Source organism: Tenrec ecaudatus, chromosome 5 (assembly GCF_050624435.1).
Source record: "Tenrec ecaudatus isolate mTenEca1 chromosome 5, mTenEca1.hap1, whole genome shotgun sequence".
Classification (NCBI taxonomy): domain Eukaryota; kingdom Metazoa; phylum Chordata; class Mammalia; order Afrosoricida; family Tenrecidae; genus Tenrec; species Tenrec ecaudatus.
The window spans coordinates 68,595,760-68,617,388 of NC_134534.1; the positions used below are offsets into that span (position 1 = coordinate 68,595,760).

At 39.6% G+C, this 21,629-nt stretch overlaps 1 protein-coding gene across 2 annotated transcripts in view; it reads left to right on the forward strand.

Annotated features, from left to right (window-relative positions):
- NCOA2 (nuclear receptor coactivator 2) overlaps positions 1–21,629 on the forward strand; it is a 313,783-nt gene that overhangs the window by 192,260 nt on the left and 99,894 nt on the right. For both annotated transcript variants that reach the window (XM_075549589.1, XM_075549588.1), the window contains exons 3-4: positions 10,725–10,829; positions 15,046–15,218. In XM_075549589.1, coding sequence (XP_075405704.1) covers positions 10,744–10,829; positions 15,046–15,218 — 259 coding nt within the window. In that variant the 5' untranslated portion in view covers positions 10,725–10,743. The remainder of the gene's footprint in view (positions 1–10,724; positions 10,830–15,045; positions 15,219–21,629) is intronic.

The following is a 21,629-nucleotide window of genomic DNA, read 5'->3' on the forward strand; positions in this document are numbered from 1 at the left end:
TTTTTAACTCTTTAAAGAACACCACACAGTGGCTGTACCATCTTTTAGTCCCTTTAGCAATTGTTGAGAATTCCAGTTTCTTCACATTCTCATAAACACTGATTATCCCTTGTGTTTTTTTCTGATTAAGACATTCTAGGGGGGTTGAAATAGGATCTCGATGTGATTTTTAATTTTTTCCTCTTTTTTCTGCTGGACATAGTTTTGTTTTTTTTTTAATCTTTTTATTGGGGCTCATAAGGCTCTTATCACAGTCTGTACATACATCAATTGAGCAAAGCACCCTTATACATTCGTTGCACTTGTCATTCTCATAATTCACCTTCCACTTGGGTTCCTGGAATCAGCTGGGTTTCCCTTTTTTCCCCCATCCCCCTCCCTCCCTGGATTTTTAATTTGTATGTCCTGGTCACCAATGACCTACATTAAGTATCATGTACTTGCTGGCTATTTGTATATCTTCTTTGATGAAATGTATTTTCAAGCCCTTAGACCTTCGAAATTAAACCTTTATCTGATAGCTGGTGTTCCCCCCCCCCCCAAAAAAATCTCCCAGTCGGTAGATGAACAAAATCCTATACACTAAAGCTTTTCATTGTACTGAGCTCGACTTTGTCTCTGTTACTCATGTTTTTGATGTCATAGCTAAAGGATAATATCTCTTTTACAAAGGAAGTGTTTGGCTTTTTCTATAGTGATGGTGTATTTTAGCTCCTCCCTCCTCGGTTTTTAATACTTTCAAATGAGATATTATGTAATAAAATAAACATAATACTTTCTATAAAATACATGGACTTAGACTTTTCTCTCTCCCATTAAATTATGGGAAACTTTGTTTACATTACAGTAGTTAAAAATTATAGGGATTAGAAAATCCACTTACTAGCTTTCAAACTTTCTTACTTGGTGCTTTTGAACCAGTTACTTTACCTCAATTTCCTCATTTGCAAAATAGTGATTGTAATGAGGTTGTTAATGAGAACTAAAGGAGACCATCGGACAAAATGCTGAGAGAATGCCTGCCCAGATAGTAAATGATCAATAAATAATAAGAATGCTGACCTGTCATTTGTTGTCTATAAATTGGAGTAATTACTTTGGGAAACAGATGAGAAAGTTTAAGCAAGTCTGTATAATATGAACAGGACACACACACACAAAATAAAATATGTAAAAGTGCCTAACTCATATTAAATGCTTAATAAAGTTAGCCAAAATATACGTGATATTATGAGAAAGACCTCTCATTTATTTATTAGAAATTGTAGATTTTGTTTTATTAACAACTAAAATGTCAAATTCAGTTTGTATATACAAATCACCCTTGCCCTTTCAGTAAACTGTCTTCATAAATTAGGAAGTTGGGCAGGGTGTGGGGGTGGGAGTACGTTTCATATCTTATAAATTTGAAATGGTTTTCAAAATAAAGATAATTGAATTTTAATCCGGATATGTTATGAAACTCAAACACAAGCACCGCTTTGTAGTTCTTAGTTCTACAACTTCTTCCCAGAATGCTAAACCTTCAGTGAAAACTGGTTTTCAGAATATTAAATACCCCCTGCTTGTAAGGGAGGGGAAATGCTTGCATTATGCAAGGCATGCAGCCTCTTCCCCTGGTGTTTTCTCGTCGGAAGCCTTGTTAAAACCTAGACTTGCTATTTTTGGCCATATTAGCACTGGGTGACGTTGTTGGCTATATAAGCAGCCCAGGGGCTGGGGCTATATTAAGGAGCTTACTCTGAGAATTCACAAAGTAGAGGCCATGTTTTGCCACTGGTGTCAGGCAGACTCCATGTTCCTCCCTTGTTGGAAATGGTCGTTTAGAACAGCTCTCTGCTCCTTCCAGATTCTGCTCTGTATCTGGCAAAGATAAGACTTGAAAGGAGACCTTTGCTTCTTTAAGAGAAGCAGCAGTGGAAACGCTATGGAAAAATATTTTTGTAATCACTGAACGTGAATTTTAGTCATTTATTTAATTGTTGTAGCATGTGTTAAAAAGCTGCTACTGCCCATTTGCAGCGTAATGTGTTTATTACTGTCTTTCCAATGGCATCTTGAATTGTCTTTCAGCTAAAAAATTCATGAGTATTATTGGCTTTCGGTCAGAAAATGGAATGTGTCTTCTAGTTACTGTCTAATATTACCACTTTAAGGCCATTATACAACAGTAAATCTAAGAGCTGGGCATGCTGAAGAGGAGGGGATTTTTAGGTTAAACATTTGTTTACTTGCTATTATTAATTACTGTTTTGTGGACTAAAAAGCAACATAAGGAACAGTAGGTGCTGGTACTGTTTTACTCAGAAAAAAGTAGCTATAGTTGCAGGACAGGTTATTTTCTTTAATTTGGTGCCCAACTGTAAACTTCTACAGTTTGGGGCTGAAGAATTCTGATTCTGTGAGATAAGTCTTGGGCCACTAACTGAAAAGTCGGCAGTTCAAACCCCCCAGTCTCCCCCATCAGAATAAGAGGAGGCTGTCTACTCCCATTTAAAAAGTAAAATAATCTAAGGAGCCCTTTCTGCTCTTTCCTATAAGGTCTTTACAAGTTGGAAGAGCATTTCTGTTCTATCCTATAGGATCCCTGTGAATTGGAATCAACTCAATGACAGTGGGTTTGGGTGGATTGTAATTTTAGTAGTTTGGTCTGGAATATTACAGTTATTAAAAAAGCAAAATACACTCCTAGGAACCCAAGTGGAAGGCGAATTTTGAGAATGACGAGGGCAATGAATGTGTAAGGGTGCTTTACTCAACTGAAGTATGTATGGATTGGGATAAGAGTTGTATGCGCTCCAGTAAAATGACTTATTTTTTAAAAAGTAAAATACACAATAAGTTACTATAAACTAGTGAAGTTGAACTGAGAGTTTGCTTCCAAATAAGATGTCTATTACTTGGATTTATATGAAGTGAGTTTTGCAAATCTTTGCAACTTCAGTTTTATGAATCTGAATCTGTATGTAGCATAGTAATTGTAATCTGTGAGGCAAATTAAAATGTTATTGTTTGGAAACCAGGAAGCAATACAATGCTATTAAAGATGAAGTAAGAAGTGTCCTTATGACGTAGTCAAAAGAGGAATAAAACATCAGGGAAAGTAGCACAATATCTAACTAGCTAATGTAACTGTCTTTCTGAAATACAATGTAGTATGCTCTTTTTGTGTTAAATGCATGACTTGTTTTGCCAGTGGGAATTGAATGTTTGATTTTTCTGCATTCTCTAATGCTTGCACTTTGCAAGTCTGCATAGTTTTTTATCTATTCTGTTTGCATGTGTGGTTCTTGTTTGTATTATGCAACAATATGTCTTTGCATCAGTCTGTGTGTTTAAGCACAGATTATTTCGCTGTTCACAAAAGTTGAGGTTGTGCCAAAATCATGTTTTTTGGGGGTAATTTGTTTAGTAAACACTGTTTGGAAAAGGCATGTGTCACTTCTTTTGTCAGTTTGGTCTCTTTACTTATGTATCAGCTTACTGACTTCCCAAGTTTGGCCCACTCTCTTTTCTCTACCTTTCTCAGGCATCGACGTCTTAAATACATGTTATTTCTTCCAGCACATGATACTGTGTTTTTGCTGGCTTATCAGCGTCTGATCCAGAAATTTGCTTTTGGGAAATAAAGGGATCCCTGATAGACTACAGTATGCTATTAGGGAGAAATTGTTTGGAGTTTAGAATGAGTAAATGTTTTCATTGGTGCTAAAGACTTGGTGGATACAGTTTGAGCTGTTCCGTTGGGCTACTGGGCAGCAAAAGCTTAACCTTCCACACTTTAGTAGATAAAAATGGAAAAGTATTTAAGAGAAGATGTTTGTACACTTTTCATATTATTTGAGTATTGGGGGGGGGGGGTCCTTTCAAAGTTTGTGAAGAATCCGTCTACAAGCGGCACAGCATATTCCATGTGCCTCTTGCTTGGACAGTCCACAGAGAGCCCGGAAGCCCTCGTAAACTGGAAGCCTTTCTGGTGTCGTTATCAAGAATGAGATGATTTATCGGGGCAGGCCCTCCTCGCGTAGGCGTTGACAAGATGAGTCGTTTAAGCAGCTCTTTGGATGGCAATTCCAACTTGGCAACTTTCGTTGTAAATCTGTTTTCAAAGTAAAGAATTTCAGAGAAGGCCTAACTTTTCAAAATACAGCTTGTAGCAAACGATAGAGATCTGATGTTTGGATTTCAGTAACAGTATCACCCGTATTTATTCTTGAACTGGATTTGTTCATCATCTAATAAATCTGATAGCTTAACAGGTTGGGTTTGGAAGATGGCCTATACGGATAAAGGATAAAATGCACATTCCTGCTTATATGAACTGTGTGAGATTCACTAAATTCAGTGGTATAGGGCTACAATGTAAGCGACAGCTTTGTTACTTTATAAACTATATTAATGAATGCCAGGAAAGAAGATCAAATCCTGGAAACGTGTTAAGATTCAACATTTGATTTTGTTTTTCGTTGCTACACTACGGATTTATCTGACATTGTTCACCATCACTGCCCCCAACACTCCGAAGCTTTCATTGCTTTGTAAAGAATGAAACTTACTTTTCAGTTAAATCTTACGGTACAATTTGTGTGTTGTCTGTGCTGCTCTCAAAGAGTGTGAGGGAGGATGTACCGTCACAGTGGACGCAGAGACCATTGTTTTGTATTGATAACAAGAACTGACAGGACTGCGCTCCTTTTCTGATCTTGTCCGTTCACAACCCCCAACATCTGGCAAGAGCTGGCTTGCATTTAATGATTGTAATTACCATCAGATCCTGTCCAAATTTACTTGTATCAACTTCAGTTTTTTTAATTTTGTTTTGTTTTTAATGTACACTGAACAGCTTCAGAAGGGAGAGTGAAATGCTCAAGAATTTTAATTTGGTGTGCATGTTGAAAACATGCAAAAAACTGAGAAACTGTTCATTTGGGGCTGTATAGAAGCAGTGAAGAAGGAGACCCTCAACCAGCTTGACTGGCCTGATGGCTGTAACAGTGAGCCCAGCATAGCACTGATTGTGAGAACGGTGCAAGTGATTCAGTCTGTTGGGATCACTAAGAGTTGGAGCTGACTGGAATGTCACCTGATAACAAAACAGAATTGATAAGCCTCCAGTGCTACCTTGCTGTATTTTCATTAGTCTGCCTTTTCATTGGAAATTTACTGTTATCTTTGCAAAAGCCCATTACACTTACCTAGGTATGTAATTCATTTTATTTTAGTTGATTTTCCTCTATCTGTATACCGGCATGTGTTGCCTAACGTCTATTCAGACAACATCTGACCGACTTAAACATCTGTAGGCTGAGACACCCAGGTGTCCTGAGTACCTGGGTGTCAGCGCCTCATTTTGATGTGGAAGCGCTACCTTGCTCACCACTCGGTGAGGGTGGAGGCAAAGGCCCAGAGTTGCAACCTTGTTCTCTTTCAGCTTCCATACCTTGGTGGAGGCATCCTCAAACTATGGCCGCGAGCCACATGCGGCCCGCTGAGGACATTTATCTTGCCGGCCGAGTGTTTTTGCCCTGTTTTTTAACTTCAAAATAAGATATATGCAGTGTGAGTAGGAATTTGTTCATAGTTTTTTGGTTTTTTTTTTTAACTATAGTCCAGCCCTCCAACGGGTCTGAAGGACAGTGAACTGGCCCCCTGTTTGAGTATCCCTGCCTTGGTTGATCTGTTCTTTCTTGTTAGTTTCTATTGAGTTGGTTCTGACCCATAGCGACCCTGTGTACAACAGAACGAAACACAGCTCGGTACCGTGCCACTTTCACGGTTGCTGTGTTTGAGCCCATTGTTGCACATCCTGTTGAGGCCCTTTACCCAACGCGATGTCCTTTTGCATGGACTAGGCTCTTGAGGTGCAAAGCCTGTGAGATGAAGTCTCACCGTCCTTGCTTCCAAGGAGCATTCTGCTTGTACTTCAGTAAGACAGATTTGTTTCTCCTTTTGGAAGATCATGGTTCTTTCAGTAATCTTCGCCAGCACTAGAATTTCAATGTATTAATTCTTATTCAGTTCTTATTTAATGTCCAGCTTTCACATGCATATGAGGCAATTGAAAATAGCATGGCTTGGGTCAGGCATAACTTAGTCCTCAAATAAGATTTTTGCTTTTCAATACTTTAGAGGTCTTGTTCAGCAGATTTACCTAATGCAACATGTCATTTGATCTCTTGACTGCTGCTTCCATGAGCATTGACTGTGATGCAAGCAAGAAAGAATCTTAGACAATTTCAAATTCTTGTCTGTTTCTCATCATTTTTTGGGGGGGTGTCTTTTTGAGAGGGTTTGGGTTTTCTTTGTATTTATCATATATACTCATGTATAAGCTGTGTTTTATGCAGCTTTTTAATGCAGCTTTTGTGCTAAAATCGATGCCTTGGCTGATATTTGCTTCAGCTTATACTCAAGTATATATGGTAATTAAAATCCACACTGAAAGCTGCCATCCTTGATCTTCATCAATAAGAGCTTTAAGTCCTCCTCAATTTCAGTAAGCAAGATTGTGTCATCTGCATATCCCAGGATGTGAATGAGCCGTACTCTCATTTTGGTGACTCATTCTTCTTCTCAGATTACGTGCTCAGCATACAGATTAAAAATGCACAGTGAAAGGGTAAAACCCTGATGTACCCTTTCCTGATTTTAAACCACGTTGTAGTCCCTTCTTTTGTCAGAAGCACTGCCTCTTGGTCCATGTACAGTTTCCATCTGACCACAATGAAGTGGTCTGGAATTCCCATTCTTTTCAGGGCTGTCCATAGCTTGTTATGATCCACACGGTTGAATGCTTTGTCATCGTCAACAAGAAACATCTTTCTGGTATCACCTGCTGTCAGCCTAGATCCATCAGACAGCAATGGTGTTCTCTCTCATGCCACCTTCTCTTCTGAATCCTGCTTGAATTTCTGACAGCTATCTGTCAGTGGGTACTGCTACCGGCATTATTGAATGATCTTCAGCAAACTTTTACTTACAGGTGATATTAATGATATTGTTCAAAAATTTCCACATTCTTTTTGGTACCGTGATCCTATGTAATCTTTCAATGCAAGATATGTTAATGTGTTCTTCATGTTTGGTTTTCTAACTCAAAGTCTTTGCATACTTTATTATAATACTTTGTCTCTAGAACTACCCTTTGAAATTTTCTGTTCAACTCTTTTACTTTATTATTTCTTCTACTTTCTTTAGCTACAGTGTAATCAAGAGCAAGTTCCAGGCTCTTCTGACTTCCACTTAGGTCTTTTCGTTTTGATGTGTTTTCTTTTTTAAATGACCTTTTGCTTTCTTTATTATACTGGGGTTTTGTTTGTTTGTTTGTTTTGTTTTGATACTGCTCTTGTCATTCTGCAACTGATCAGGTCTTCTGTTGTTTGTTCAATAAGTCCGTTCTAATTTTGAGATGTTCTCGAAATTCACATGGGGTATCCTCGTCATCATCATATTTTGGCTCTCATGGATTTGTTTAATTTCCCTTAACTTGCAAATTTCCATAGCCCACCCCCTCCTCCCTTCTTTTTTCCCCTTGCCTTTTTCTTTGAAGGTTTAGAGGCTGATTGGAAATGTGTACTGCAGATGCGTAGCCAAGAATATTTCTCAGAAAAAAGGACATACTGGGAAGACAGAAAAATAAGGAAACAAACATGAGGAAATATATTTAAGTTACCATAACATAATAATAAAGGGAGAGCGTAGGACTTAAATAACTTACTTCAAGGAAATTAATGGTGATTTAAAGCTACAAATAGAGTGGTTTGTAAGCAGCCTTGAATAGGTACAAGTGAAATATAAACAATCTGTTCAAATGATTTTAAGTGCATTTAAGCCACAAAGTGCTAGCTCCTTGTTTCCTTCTATCTCCTTCAGGTTCCTTCATTGAGATACACAAGTACCATCTTCAGGCAAAGTTAAAATTATTAGTATGTTTTGGATAATTTAGAGGTAAATTATATTGATGCTAGTGTTTAATACCCAAACTGGATATATATATATGCCCTTAAGAAAAACTTACTTTTTAAAATAGTCTCTTGAAAATCTTTGTGTGACTGTTCTGGTGATGCATTATACTTCTTAATATATGCGGTGATGCACTGGGGTTGGCAGCGGGGACAAAGGGGGTCGAGTATGAGCCATTTTCTTCAAGAAAACTCTTATGTATTTCTACTGTAAAAAGCGGCTTCCAGGGTTAAAAATCCGTGTCATATATTGAAATTTACTTAGATTTAATCTCTACTTTTTTTTTCCCTTACATGTTCATAGATGAAACTATAGGACTTGTGGTTCAGAGACAAGTATTTAAAATCCATGCTAGTGGTCTAAGAAGGGTTCAGCATTTTGCTTTTACTTCTGTCCTTTGATTTGGCTCCCCACCATGTAGAATCACACACCATCTTCAAGGTTCGGCTCAGTACCACCTCCATCCTAGCCAGCAAAGTGTCGTTCTGCTCAGATCTCACAGTATCCAGGAGTGCATATCGTTTGCATTTGCGTACCTTTCAGCATTTCCCTTCTTAATTTGTTGGCTTCCTGCAAGCAGCACTCTTCCTCACCTTGGTTACTGTAGTACAGTAGTTAGTTCTGTGGTAGGCCAGCAGCTTTTGTTGAATGAGTCCATTTTAACCCACTGCTGTCCTGTCCATTGCAAAGTATAACAACCCCAGAGGGTAGAATAGAGCTGCTCCTTGGGGTGTCCAAGATTGTAAATCTTTACTAGGGAAGACAGCCTTAACCCCTCTGCCCCCAGGACTCCCTGAGTGACATTTAGAAGAAACCAAAATAGTCAAGAACTGACTGCACGCCACACCATCCAGATCTAACGACATCTCCCACTTGACTGCTGACTATGTAATTAGAGGAGGAATGAATGGCTTACTGAATGAGGGGGTCTTTTACTGTAATCGTTCAGTTAAGAGTAGTAGTTGTGTAAACTGCATCTCTATCACAGTCCTGCTACTTATTAATCTATCAGTAACCAGATGTAAGTGCTAATGATTATATCCCCATTTTATTTAAAGCGTGAAGCCTAATATCACTTCTTTAGGTCGCACAGCTAACCAGGTGGAAGAGACATGAATACCTTAGTTTTTCTGCTATACCGTCCTTCATAGCCTGCTTTAGATGATCCCTTTATATCAGAAGATTGCTTAGTTCATAGTAAATGTGAAGTGAGTTGTAATTAAATAGATAGACCTATCAGGACAAAATTGGGGTTCCAGTGCAGGCCCTTGGGACCTGGGTTACGCTATTCCTACCAACAGGAAGCTCAGACATGGCCCTCAACACTGCCCTCCCTGGCGACCTCTTGAATGGCAGGCACAATTGGTGCTACCTTCCTCCGCTGACACAGTGTGTCTTTCCAGACTTAAACAGGACTCTTAGAAGTTGCATTTAACTCTTCTGCCCATTCGGTCTGACACAGTAGCCAGAGAAGGGTGTGCAGTGTGACTGAAACTGAGCCTCCCAGATCACACTGTGCCGAGCAGCTGGTATGTGACTGTGCTGCAACAACGCTCTGTTGCAGGTGGTGTTCTCCACGACCCACCTTCTCAGTCCTTGCTCTCGATGGATCTCTTGCTTTCTGGCGTCTTCTCCAAGCCCTTGGTCTTCTGACTCGACCTTCAATCTGGTTTTCGTAATTGGAAAAGGCAGAGAAACTTCTCAATTTAAAGAGGGAGGGAAGAGAGAAGGTCATTGTTGCAGCCTACATGACAGGAAGGGAGAATAGCAGAATTGAAACTCAGAGACTTTGAAATGTTGACATAATCTTCTGGGGCTGCTTTTTACATTTTTCCTAACAAGCATCCATTTTTTTCAAGATCTTTGTTAGTCTTTTAGAACTGCTATTAGTTTACTCTCTTGTTCTCTGCTTTCTTCAGTGTCCTTTAGATTCTGCTAATGGTGGGCAGTAGAGCTTGCTTATTCTCTGATTATATGTCCTCTTATTGTTATACTGCAAGCAGACGCCAGTCATGATCTTCCTGGTCAGCATCAGAAAAGTTCTTCCTGTTTCTTGGGTGCATCTTAAGACCTGCAGTGATAGCAGCTACCGTCAGCTTAGGGGATGGCAGGTGTGGCAGGGTGGGAGAGAGGAAGCCACCTGTGTGCACTGGGTAAGTGTCCTGCAGAAGAAGTCACTGAGGGAGGGCTGGGAGGCAGGAGGATCCTTCACCCAGGGGCATTGCCTAAGAGGTCTTGTGTGGAAGAACTAGAGACAGCAGAAGGGTCTCAAATCCATAGGGCTGGACTTGGAAACATTTAGGGCAGTAAAGTGGCACTGCATCTTCATGGGCGGGCTCTCATTCATATGCTTACAGCACAGGCTTCACATTGGCCAACCCAAATTAGAGCCTGGGAGGAGCTGCTTACAACACCTGGGATTTCCACATGGTGCAGAAGTGTTCCTGAAACTGGAGACTGGTGGCATGAAGCAGGGGCTAGCAGATTATACTTCATGGTCCTCCTGAAATATAACTCCCGGTTAGAGGGTATGGATCCAAAGCAGTAGGATTACCTAGATTTTAAATATTAACCTTCGCATTCACTTAGCCTTTTAGTTAAGTAACTAAGGTAATTTTTAAAATTCAATTTTGTCATTAGAATTTATACATCAAAATAATATGTGAATTATAGCGGTCAAAATTTAAGTCTTATTGTTGATGAATGAATTGAACAAATTATTTTCAGCTCCTTTCATGTTTTCTTTTTTGTGTTGTTTTTAGTTGCTGATATGTGTTCAAGATGAGTGGGATGGGAGAAAATACCTCTGACCCGTCCAGGGCAGAGACACGGAAGCGCAAGGAATGTCCGGACCAGCTTGGACCCAGGTTAGACTCGTGCTGAGAAGAGGAATCAGTTGCCCAGGAATGCCACTTGGGTGCTTCTTAGATGTCTCAGCATTGATTTTTACTCCTGATTCAAATAATATGTTTGGGTTTTCTCCTTAACAGTTAAACCTTTAAGTATGAAAAAATGTTTAACGTATATTTTGAATATGCTATTGTTATGAATTTTGTTATTCTTTACAAGGGAAAATGTATATTTTTTTCAAACACAACCTTTGATTCTTAAAAACAACTTACTCTACTTTTTAACATTTTTCCTCTGCTAAATCCAGGACTTTGGACCAATCCTTCTTGGTTCATGCATGGCCAAGAAGGCAAACCAGAATGGGGACAATTATAAGTCAACACCCTGCCAGAAACCTAAACTCCCTCTTACAAAACAAGGGCAGCTTGTGCATTGCATAGCAACCAACTCTTGGTCAACAGGGTTGGTAACAGCTGGGTCGGACTCAAATACGGTGGCCTACCACCCACTTTGTTCCTTGCTTGCACGTCAGGCTCCAAGAAGGGCATTTCTCTGCCCTTTATAAGTCTCCCATTCCTAGACTTCATTCTAGAAGCACCCACATTGTACAAATACCTGTCTGTTCTGATGTCACTATTTTAGCCATGACTAAACTAGTTTTAACACCCAGTTAGATCACAGCATGTTATAAATACAACAAGATCCAGTAGTAAAATGATATAATGTTGATTTTAGACTGAGTTTTAATTTTATTTACCTTATTTTTTTTTAAATAAGCAAGACATGTAATTTTAAAACAACTTGCTTTTGAGTTGAAGACAAGGATGATCACTTTTGAACAAATAATTTAAAATTTGATCACACAAGAGTCAAACTGTACATTGTCATAACTTCCAAACAGAGTCATTTAGCAGTGCCTCGTAGAACTATGAATGCATGGTTGTCGTCACAGTATCACTTACAATAGAACAAGTGCATTGTCACGCACGAGATCGCGACACAGATATGAAAAAATATTACATTATGATGGCACGGAAAATATTTCGAAGAGTATTATTACAGAGAAAAGACAACGTTTAGAAAATGATACACGGATAAGTCAAAGAGCATTGCTCCCAGGGTTCCAGTTCCTTGAAGCTGCGGATTTGTTACAAACAATGTATTTCAACTTGTCTCTGTGATCACAAGCTCTCTCTCTGATACAGCTAGTCTCCCTAGGGGGCCTTCCTCCAAAGAGTCTAATCAAGACAGTGGCTTCCAAGGGGATCTACTGAGCCAGATAAATTCGAGTCGGAGATGTCAGCTCAGGTTATGGAAATTGGATTGATTGCTTGTTTATTTTGGGGGCAGATTCCCATGAAGTAATCTTGATAGATTTTCTCAAACCAAAACTCAAGCTCTTTGCCACTGAGTCAATGCCAACTCATATTGACCCTATAGGACAGGGTAGAACTGCCTACCCCCTGTATGTTTCATAGGAGTGGAAACCTCCTTGGAGCATCTGGTGATTTCGAACCACCGACCTTGGGGTTTAGAGGCCCAACGCAGAACCAGTATGCCACCAGGCCTCCTTGGATACAGACTAATCATGGGGACATCTTGGGAAGAACTTTTAAGAAAATTGAAAACTGCATTGTAGAAAAGGCCAGGAAAGTTGCACTGAGGAATTTTTTGCATCAACCAATGCACCTGCTGCCTGCTCATTCTCAGAGGACTGTCGGATGAGTGTTTTGTTGGGAAACATTATCCCATCCACACTACAGGCTGATTTTGCCCCTTTAGACTCAGACTTCTCTTTGTTCCCAAAACTCAAAGGGGTATTTTAAAGAATGCCTTGAGTCCCTTACGGACATGCTGGAAATGGGAAGTGCAAACTTCTCGGAGGAAGGATTATCGATGGAAACACCCATGCTCATAAGGGTGCAGACCGAGAAAGCAGGGTATGCCCAGAAACAGTAGCTGCACATTTTGCTGTCTTTGTTTAATAAAGGTTTCTATTATTTTGTAGCAATACTTGTTGACTTAACCTCATTTGGATCACAACTATTGGTTAAAAAGGGGGGGGAAGAAAAGAACTTTTTTTTTTTTAAAAGAACACAATAAGATACTGGGTTTAGATGATTTTGAGAACTAGTAGCAGTTGTTAACTGGGAGTAAGACAAATAGAAAGCAAAGGTTAAAAGATACTTTTAAGTATTGATTCATTAAATCCTATAAATTATCCTAAAAGTTGCATAAAAGCTGCAACTTTTTCGTGAATGGCCAAATGAAAAAATCAGCTAGATGGGCAAACACTGGGGAGGATGGCTAGGGAAAGATCAGCTAGATGGGCCAACACTGGGGAGGATGGCTAGGGAAAGATCAGCTAGATGGGCAAACACTGGGGAGATGGCTAGGAAAAGTCATCGAGAGATGCTGAGAAGGAGAAAAGACAAAAAACCTGTATTTTCAATTCCCTCTCCCTTTCTAGCTGCCAAGCAAACCAACAAGCTTATTAAGCCTGCACTCTCCAAATCCCCAGCCCCCAGCACTGTGTTACTTCTAGTTGCCCTGGTACTTCCTGGTAAGCCAAGACCTTCTGCCTATCAGGCTTCCTTTAATACGCAGGAGTTTACCCGAAGGAGAAGTGTTGTTTTTGTAAAAACAAAAACAAAACAAAAAAACCTGAAAGCTGTTCCAGTGGGAGTTTATGCTGGTGCCCTAGTGGGTGGGCATTTTTCCGGTGCTGTCCGCTTCGTTGTTACCAGGCTGCCTGCCCTTTCTCTCACTTACTTGTCATGAATTTATTATCTTGTGCCGTGGGCCCTCGCGAGGGACTTGATTCTTCCAAGCATTCTAGTCACCTTCTCCGTTCCCTGTACTTAAAGTAGAAGCTGGGGGGGGGGGGGGGGGGCGATACTTAGAGAAAAATGTTCCCGACTCTGCCAGTAACTTATTAGGTAAGCGTGGGCAAATCTTGTAATTAGTATAAAGCCAAGAAATTGTGTTATATCTTAGATTTATTCAACCCTGAATGTCAATCTAATAGTTGTGCATAGACAGAAATCTATTAAAAATTCTAGATTTCTTAAAAAATATTTTAACAGAAAACTGAAAGCCAGTCCACAGTGAACAATATTCACTTCTTAAATACGGTAAAGTTTTGAAAGTCATTTAGTAAGTCCTCTGATGCTCTTGGGAAAATGATTACATGCTCCTGTTTTCCTACGGAACTCTTAGAGGGCCGTTCTGTCAAAGTCAGATGAGGTGATTGTGCCAATCTGATATGGTTTCCCTTCTCTTGACGCATCTAAGGCTTTTGTTGAACTGGGGCCATTTGTATTTTCAGAGTCATTCATCGTGGGCAGTTAATAGATGTCTTGGATCAGTTTCACTTTTATTTCTAGCTATACTTATTTTTCTTTGGGTTTTTTGTTTACTTTTGCTTTGTGCTTCATCTAAAAAGAACGTGTGATTTGATTACTCACATTCAAAAGAAAGCTAAGAAATTATAAAGATTTATTTGCATTACTTTTTGTTTTTATTATTTTTTATGCCGTGACAAAATTACTTGACTTTTATTTATTCCTGTATAGTTAGGTTGATGTCTCTTTCTTCTTTTTGAAATTTTTTTCTTCTCATTTTTCTTTTTTTAATTTTAAACATTTTATTAGGGGCTCATACAACTCTTATCGCAATCCATACATATACATACATCAATTGTGTGAAGCACATGTGTACATTCTTTGCCCTAATCATTTTCAAAGCATTTGCTCTCCACTTAAGCCCTTTGCATCAGGTCCTCTTTTTTTCCCCCTCCCTCCCTCCCCGCTCTTTTTGAATTTTTAAAAATTATATAGGTAATCTGCCTAACCTGTCCAAAACCAACCTTCATTGATTCAACAATAAGTAGGATTCCTACTTGAGCCCACGGCAGAATAAGTGCAGTAGTGGTGGTCCTTGCTATCGGGAAGCGTCTAGAGTACAACGGGAAACGCTAACCACTGAGCATTTCAATGAGCGCCCAAGTAGATACATAGTTACCAACCAGAGTAAGCTCACTTAAAGAAAAATATGAAACGTGTAAAGCAATTGCTCTCCCCCAGTGTATGCCTCTACATAAGTGAATTTTATTACATAAGTGAATTTTATGTGCTGTCTTTGGAGTAGAGCTTGTTTAAAGTTTACGTACCTTTTTCTTTTATAATAGCGTTTGTTCAAATGTGTAATAAAGATGTGTTTCTTTCTTTGTAGCCCCAAAAGGAGCACTGAGAAACGTAATCGTGAACAGGAAAATAAATATATAGAAGAACTTGCAGAGCTGATTTTTGCAAATTTTAATGATATAGACAATTTCAACTTCAAACCTGACAAATGTGCAATCTTAAAAGAAACTGTGAAGCAAATCCGCCAGATCAAAGAGCAGGGTAAGAAGACTGAATTAATATTTTGTACCATGGAGTTGGTTTCTATTTTTCCCTCTGTGAGAAGTCCCTTCTGAGTTCCTTTAATCCATTTCTTATTCCTAAATTATTGATGAGGAAATGATGTCACAGTCCAAGATGAATGCAAGTATCACTTGCCGGGGTTTATAAATAGACAGACGTTATTTGAAATTCTGCCATTCCCTAGAGACAGAGGAGACTGAGGTGAGCCAGAGTGATGTAACATTTCATCTAGTAAAACTAAATTAGAGGCCCACTGAGTCCCCTACCCCACCCCCACCCCACCATGGCCTTTCCAGAGCTTACCCAGGAAGTGGCAGCTGCCATCGGTTTTAAAGGAGGGCCCTGTTAGAAATGGAAACCAGAAGGAAGGGAGTGAACCGCACCCATTTAACTATTTCAACTCGTCAGCATAGTAGTTGAAGTCTGGAGCTCCACTGGCCACACCACCCAATCAGAATTTCCTGTCCTGAATGACAAGAGCTCTGAGAGACGCTACCCTCTAGTTAGGATTCTTCTGTGAAGTGGAAACACAGAACATGACAGTTTTCTTCCTGGGGTCTTCTTTTTTCTGAGATCATTTTCTACCTCTCTTTGATATTTTTGCCTACAGAAAAAATTTCAGAAAAAATATTTTAAAAAACATACTTGACTTTGTGATCCCCCCCACCTCCCAACACACACACACACACACACACACACACAATCTTCATTAGGCAAGTACAAACAGTGTCTTCAGTGCTGAGGGCGAGTGTATGCTCTTGAAGTATCTGTGACCTGTTTTCCTTCTGGGCCAAAGAGATTATCTCTTGTAATTTGTCTTTGACTGCATGCCTTTAGATTTCATATTTCTTGAGTCTACCTTTTATATAATACTCAGAAGAAGCTGGTCTAAGAAAAATGATAGTTCCCTGTCTTTATAGTTATATCTGACCCTGAATCTTTGCCTGTCTCTGTGTTATCATAAAATCTTAGCTACCTGTTAGCATACTGTCATCATTTCCTTGTCCATTTTTATGCACATACTGTTTATTCAGCAGTTTGACGAATACAGTTCCATCTTCTGAGAACTTATGTACGGCACAGACGGCACACTTTCTAACAGCCCACTCTGAAAATCAGTGTTGATTTACTGGTTCTTCCAGCAGCATTGTATCAGCAAAACCTTTAGCCATGTGGTTCCTTCTCTCATTGTCCATCTCTGTCGCCCTTCATCTCTCTACTGTGGGGTGCACAAGCTATCAAAAATAATTCTAATTGTGTCTCTATGAGGAGTCCACAATGGTAAAATCATATTGTTAGGTCCCTTAGGAAGATTAACTAGTTAAATTGAACAATATTTTTATAGCACTGTGTTTCTAGTTGCAAGTATCATTGCAGTGGAGAAATCTTTTAAGTTTACTATCTAAGATTTAAAATAATTATATTTGTCTACCGCTATCATGGTCTTGCACAAGTTTTTTAAGTTTTTCAAAACCTTGGCAATTCCCCTGTCAAACCATAGAACATGTTCAGATATGTCATGCTGGGGCTGTGCCATACGTGAACTGTAGTTTCAGCCAGAAGCCTGCAACCACACCACCCAAGAAGCAACAACAATAAACACACAGTCACATCTTATTCTTAAAACAGTGTTCCTACAGATTTGAAAGCAACATGTTTTAAAGAGAGAAGGAGAGGTCAAATACTTTCTCTCTCCCCCCAAAAAAAACAACGAATCTCATTTTAAGACTATTATATTGTTCGTATAAAATTTTAAATAAATACAGAATCCTGGTTTTTGGAATCATTAAAATTCTGTCACTTGAGCACTTTGTGACCTGGAGCAAATGATTTTCTTTTTCTTTTTAACTTTCTTTTAAGGCTGCTTCCTTTGTTCAGGGGGTGGGAGGGGCTAACACCTAGGCTCATGTGACTTGCATCACATGAAGATGCTTACGAGTTATGTAGACCCACCAGCTATGTAAAATGTTCGGTAGACATAATTTTCTTTTTCATATTAAGAAAAAAAGAAAGGCACTATACCCCCACCCATATTCTGAGCTCTTCTGACAGTGAGCTCTTCTGTGAGATAGAAAGTGGAATAACAAGGTAGGGGGTGGTTAATCTTATCTTCTGTAGGTCATTTAAAGGACATTTTCAAATACTTGGGGTTGGGGGTAGTGGAACCCCGCACCTCCATGCACCCCTGGCCACCAGACAGCCAGCTCTGTCAGTCTGTTTTTCTCCTGGCCAGCTGATATCCTTCAAAGGTTCAAGAACAGCATGATAGGTTTGAGAGAGAGAGAATGTATGAGCATGTGTGTCTGAACTTTATTTCATTGATAAGTGTTTTGTTGGGTTTTTGTTAATATTACAAAGGTCAATTTTGTTTCTTTATGGAAAAGAAGAGTTAAGTAGTTTGAGAAATACAGATGGTTTAATTTTGGACTCCCCTATCCAAGGGTATCATTCTGTTTAGCTGGGAGCATAAATAAAAATTGCCTTAGATAATACATGGTGGTTTCTGTTCTATTTTGTAAAAATAAAATTGAAGTATGAAGTGACAGTAACACTTGCTCTGATCTAAGTTTGAAGTAATACCTCCTTCATCTCCCTAAAAATGGCTATATCCTTTTTTAGTTCACTTTTTTTATAGTGAGATTATATCTTCTTTTAAACATCATCCTTTTTTATTTTATTTTAATATTTTTAAAGATAATTTTTTTTAATTTTAACAATTTATTAGGGGCTATTACAATTCTTATCACAGTTCATACATATACATATATCAATTGTATAAAGCACATCTGTACAGTCTTTGCCCTAATCATTTTTTTCTCCTCTTTTCTTTTTTTTACATTTTATTAGGGACTCATACAACTCTTATCACCATCCATAAATATACATACATCAATTGTATAAAGCACATCCATACATTCCCTGCCCCAATCATTCTCAAGGCATTTGCTCTCCACTTAAGCCCCTTGCATCAGGTCCTCTTTTTTTTTTCCCCTCCCTCCCCTTTCCCCCCTCCCTCATGTGCCCTTGGTAATTTATACATCGTTATTTTGTCATATCTTGCCCTATCCGGAGTCTCCCTTCCCCCCTTCTCTGCTGTCCCTCTCCCAGGGAAGAGGTCACATGTGGATCCTTGTAATCAGTTCCCCCTTTCCAACCCACTCACCCTCCACTCTCCCAGCATCGTCCCTCACACCCTTGGTCCTGAAGGTATCATCCACCCTGGATTCCCTGTACCTCCAGCCCTCATATGTACCAGTGTACAGTCTCTGTCCTATCCAGGCCTGCAAGGTAGAATTCGGATCATGGTAGTTGGGGGGAGGAAGCATCCAGGATCTGGGGGAAAGCTGTGTTCTTCATCGGTACTACCTCGCACCCTAATTAACCCATCTCCTCTCCTAAAACCCTCTATGAGGGGATCTCCATTGGCCGACACTTGGGCCTTGGGTCTCCACTCTGCACTTCCCCCTTCATTTAATATGGTATATATATATACATATACACATATGTACACATACATACACACACTTATATCGTTGTTTTTTTTGCATGATGCCTTATACCTGGTCCCTTGGCACCTCGTGATCGCACTGGGCAGTGTGCTTCTTCCATGTGGGCTTTTTTGCTTCTGAGCTAGATGGCCGCTTGTTCACCTTCAAGCCTTTAAGACCCCAGACACTATCTCTTTTGATAGCCGGGCACCATCAGCTTTCTTCACCACATTTGCTTATGCACCAATTTGTCTTCAGCGATCCTATCATGGAGGTGTGCAGTCAATGATATGATTTTTTGTTCTTTGATGCCTGGTAACTGATCCCTTTGGGACCCCTCGATCACACAGGCTGGTGTGTTCTTCCATGTGGACTTTGTTGCTTCTGAGCTAGATGGCCGCTTGTTTATCTTCAAGCCTTTAAGACCCCAGTCACTATCTCTTTTGATAGCCGGGCACCATCAGCTTTCTTCACCACATTTACTTGTTCACCCACTTTGGCTCCAGCCGTTGTGTCGGGAGAGTGAGCATCATAGAGTTCCAATTTAATAAAAGAAGGTATTCATGCATTGAGGGAGTGTTTGAGTAGAGGCCCAAGGTCCTTCCGCCACCTTAATACTTGACCTATAAATATGGACACACAGATCTATTTCCCCATCCTCCTGTATATATTTGCATGTACATGTCTTTGTCTAGACCTCCATGAATGCCCTTTGACTCCTAGCTCTTTCCTCCATCTCCCTTGACTTTCCTCCTGCCCTACTACCATGCTTCATCGCCACCTGGGCTAGAGTATACCTCTTCTCTAAGCAACCTTACCCTTGATCATTTCCCACCAGGCCTGCCACTCCCCCTTCTCTACCATTTGGGGTCCCATGTTTTTCCCTTGTCCCTGGGTTTGTTAACACCACTTCCTTACCCCCCTTACCCCCCCACCCCAAGTCCCCCCGGAACTGTCGATCTGTTGTTTTTCCTCCAGATAGTTCATCCAGCCTGTCCTATTCAGACAGACCTGTGGAGACACTAACATGCAGGAAAACAAGACAGAGGAAAACAAAGCAACAGTATACAACCAGGCAACAATACAACAAAAACAAACCACTGACAAAGAACAGAACAAAACAGTTCACAAGAGAAAAGCTTATAGTTAGTTCAGGGATCATTTTCTGGCCCTATTGGAGGCTCTTATCACAATCCAGCTATTCATCCATTATGTTGCCAACACCATTTTGGAAACATTTTCTTTCTACTTGAGCCCTTGGTGTCAGTGCATTTCCTCCCCCTCTCCTACCCTCTCTCCCTTATGAACCCTTGATAATTCTTTTTTCATGTCTTACACTGACAGCTGTCTCCCTTCACCCACTTTTCTGTTGTCCATCCCCCTGGGAGGGAGTTGTATGTTGATTATTGGGATTTGTTTCCCGTTTCTCCCCCTACCTTCTCCTCTTGATGATAGCTACTCTCATTATTGGTCCTGAGGAGGTTATCTGTCTTGGATTCCCTGTGTTTCCAGCTCTTACCTGTGGTTTGTTTTCTTAAAATATCCACTAAAAGCTAACCATATTATTTGGAAACCTTTGAAACTTCATTTAAAGCCACTTTAACCATGTACTTGAACATGGGGTGTGCTATCATTTAATAAATGATTGGTTTCAAACTTGCCATGTAATTTTTTTAAGGTTTATTCGTGACTAGATACTAGAATTTGAAAGTGTCTTTTTAAAAAATCCATGTTGGCACAAGTTGTAATAAAGGGGGAAATCAGTGATTGGTTGAGATTAAACTGTCTTGTCACTGTCATTATTCTAGTAATTAAATATTTATGTGTAATTTCAGTATTAGAAACTTGAAATCCTATGTAAGTGGGAATTTCTGTAAATATCAGGGACCTTAAGGCAATTCATGAGGCCAAGGGTTACGTTTGTAGGAATTTGTAAACCAGCTGTTATACAATCATTACTAAAAGTTATATACACTTACAGTGAAACAAGTGACATTAAACACGGGAAAGGAGCGTTTTTGTTTTCTGCATGGTAATCAGTGTCGCTGCTGTAGCGGCTGGGGCTGGGGCACGCACAGTACTGTACGAAGGCTGCTCCTGCGTACCTCTCTCTCAGCTCTCTGCTCAGCGTATCACCCGGGCAGATTGAAGTTCCCCTAGTGAGCGTAGTCATGCCACAGAAGTGGGTAAACACAACAGATCAGGCCTTGACTTGTTGTCGATTTGCCCAAGTGATGGGAAAAAATAGCATTTAATAGTGGTACTGTGAGGTAGGCTGTGGGTCAGTGATTCAAACTCAACAGCCTCTTCTCTGGAAAGAGGTGAGACTACCTGTTCCCATAAAGATTCCGTCTAGATAAATCAGAATTGACTCAATGCAGGGGGTTTGGTTTTAGTGTAAGTAGCAAAAGAAAAAGTCCTAAGGAAATTTCATATCCTTCCAGTATTCTGAATATGTTGTTTAATTAGGTAAGAAAGTTGCACACATCTTCATTGTTTCACTTTGTCTTATTCATTAACATAAATGAAAATTTCCATCATTACATTCATGTGGGAAATAACTTTTTTTTTTCGTTGTAATCATAGGTTTGCTATGAAACAGGAGTGTGGGGAAAACTCAGTGAGGGTATTCTGTGAGAATCAATTGGGTATATGAAATTGCAAAACTGAACGATGAATGTTTTATTATCATTCTTAAATTGTGTGCTATACAGTCTTTATACCAGTAAAATCTGTACCAGAATTATGATGTATTCCTTTTCAAAAAAAAAACAAAACAACTGGTTTAAAGCAATTTTGATTACACTACTTGGAAGAGCAGGAAGGAGATACTGGTAAATGTGGGTAGAAGTAAAAGTCAATGTAGAAATATATAAATTAAGAATTATTTTAAAATTTAAGG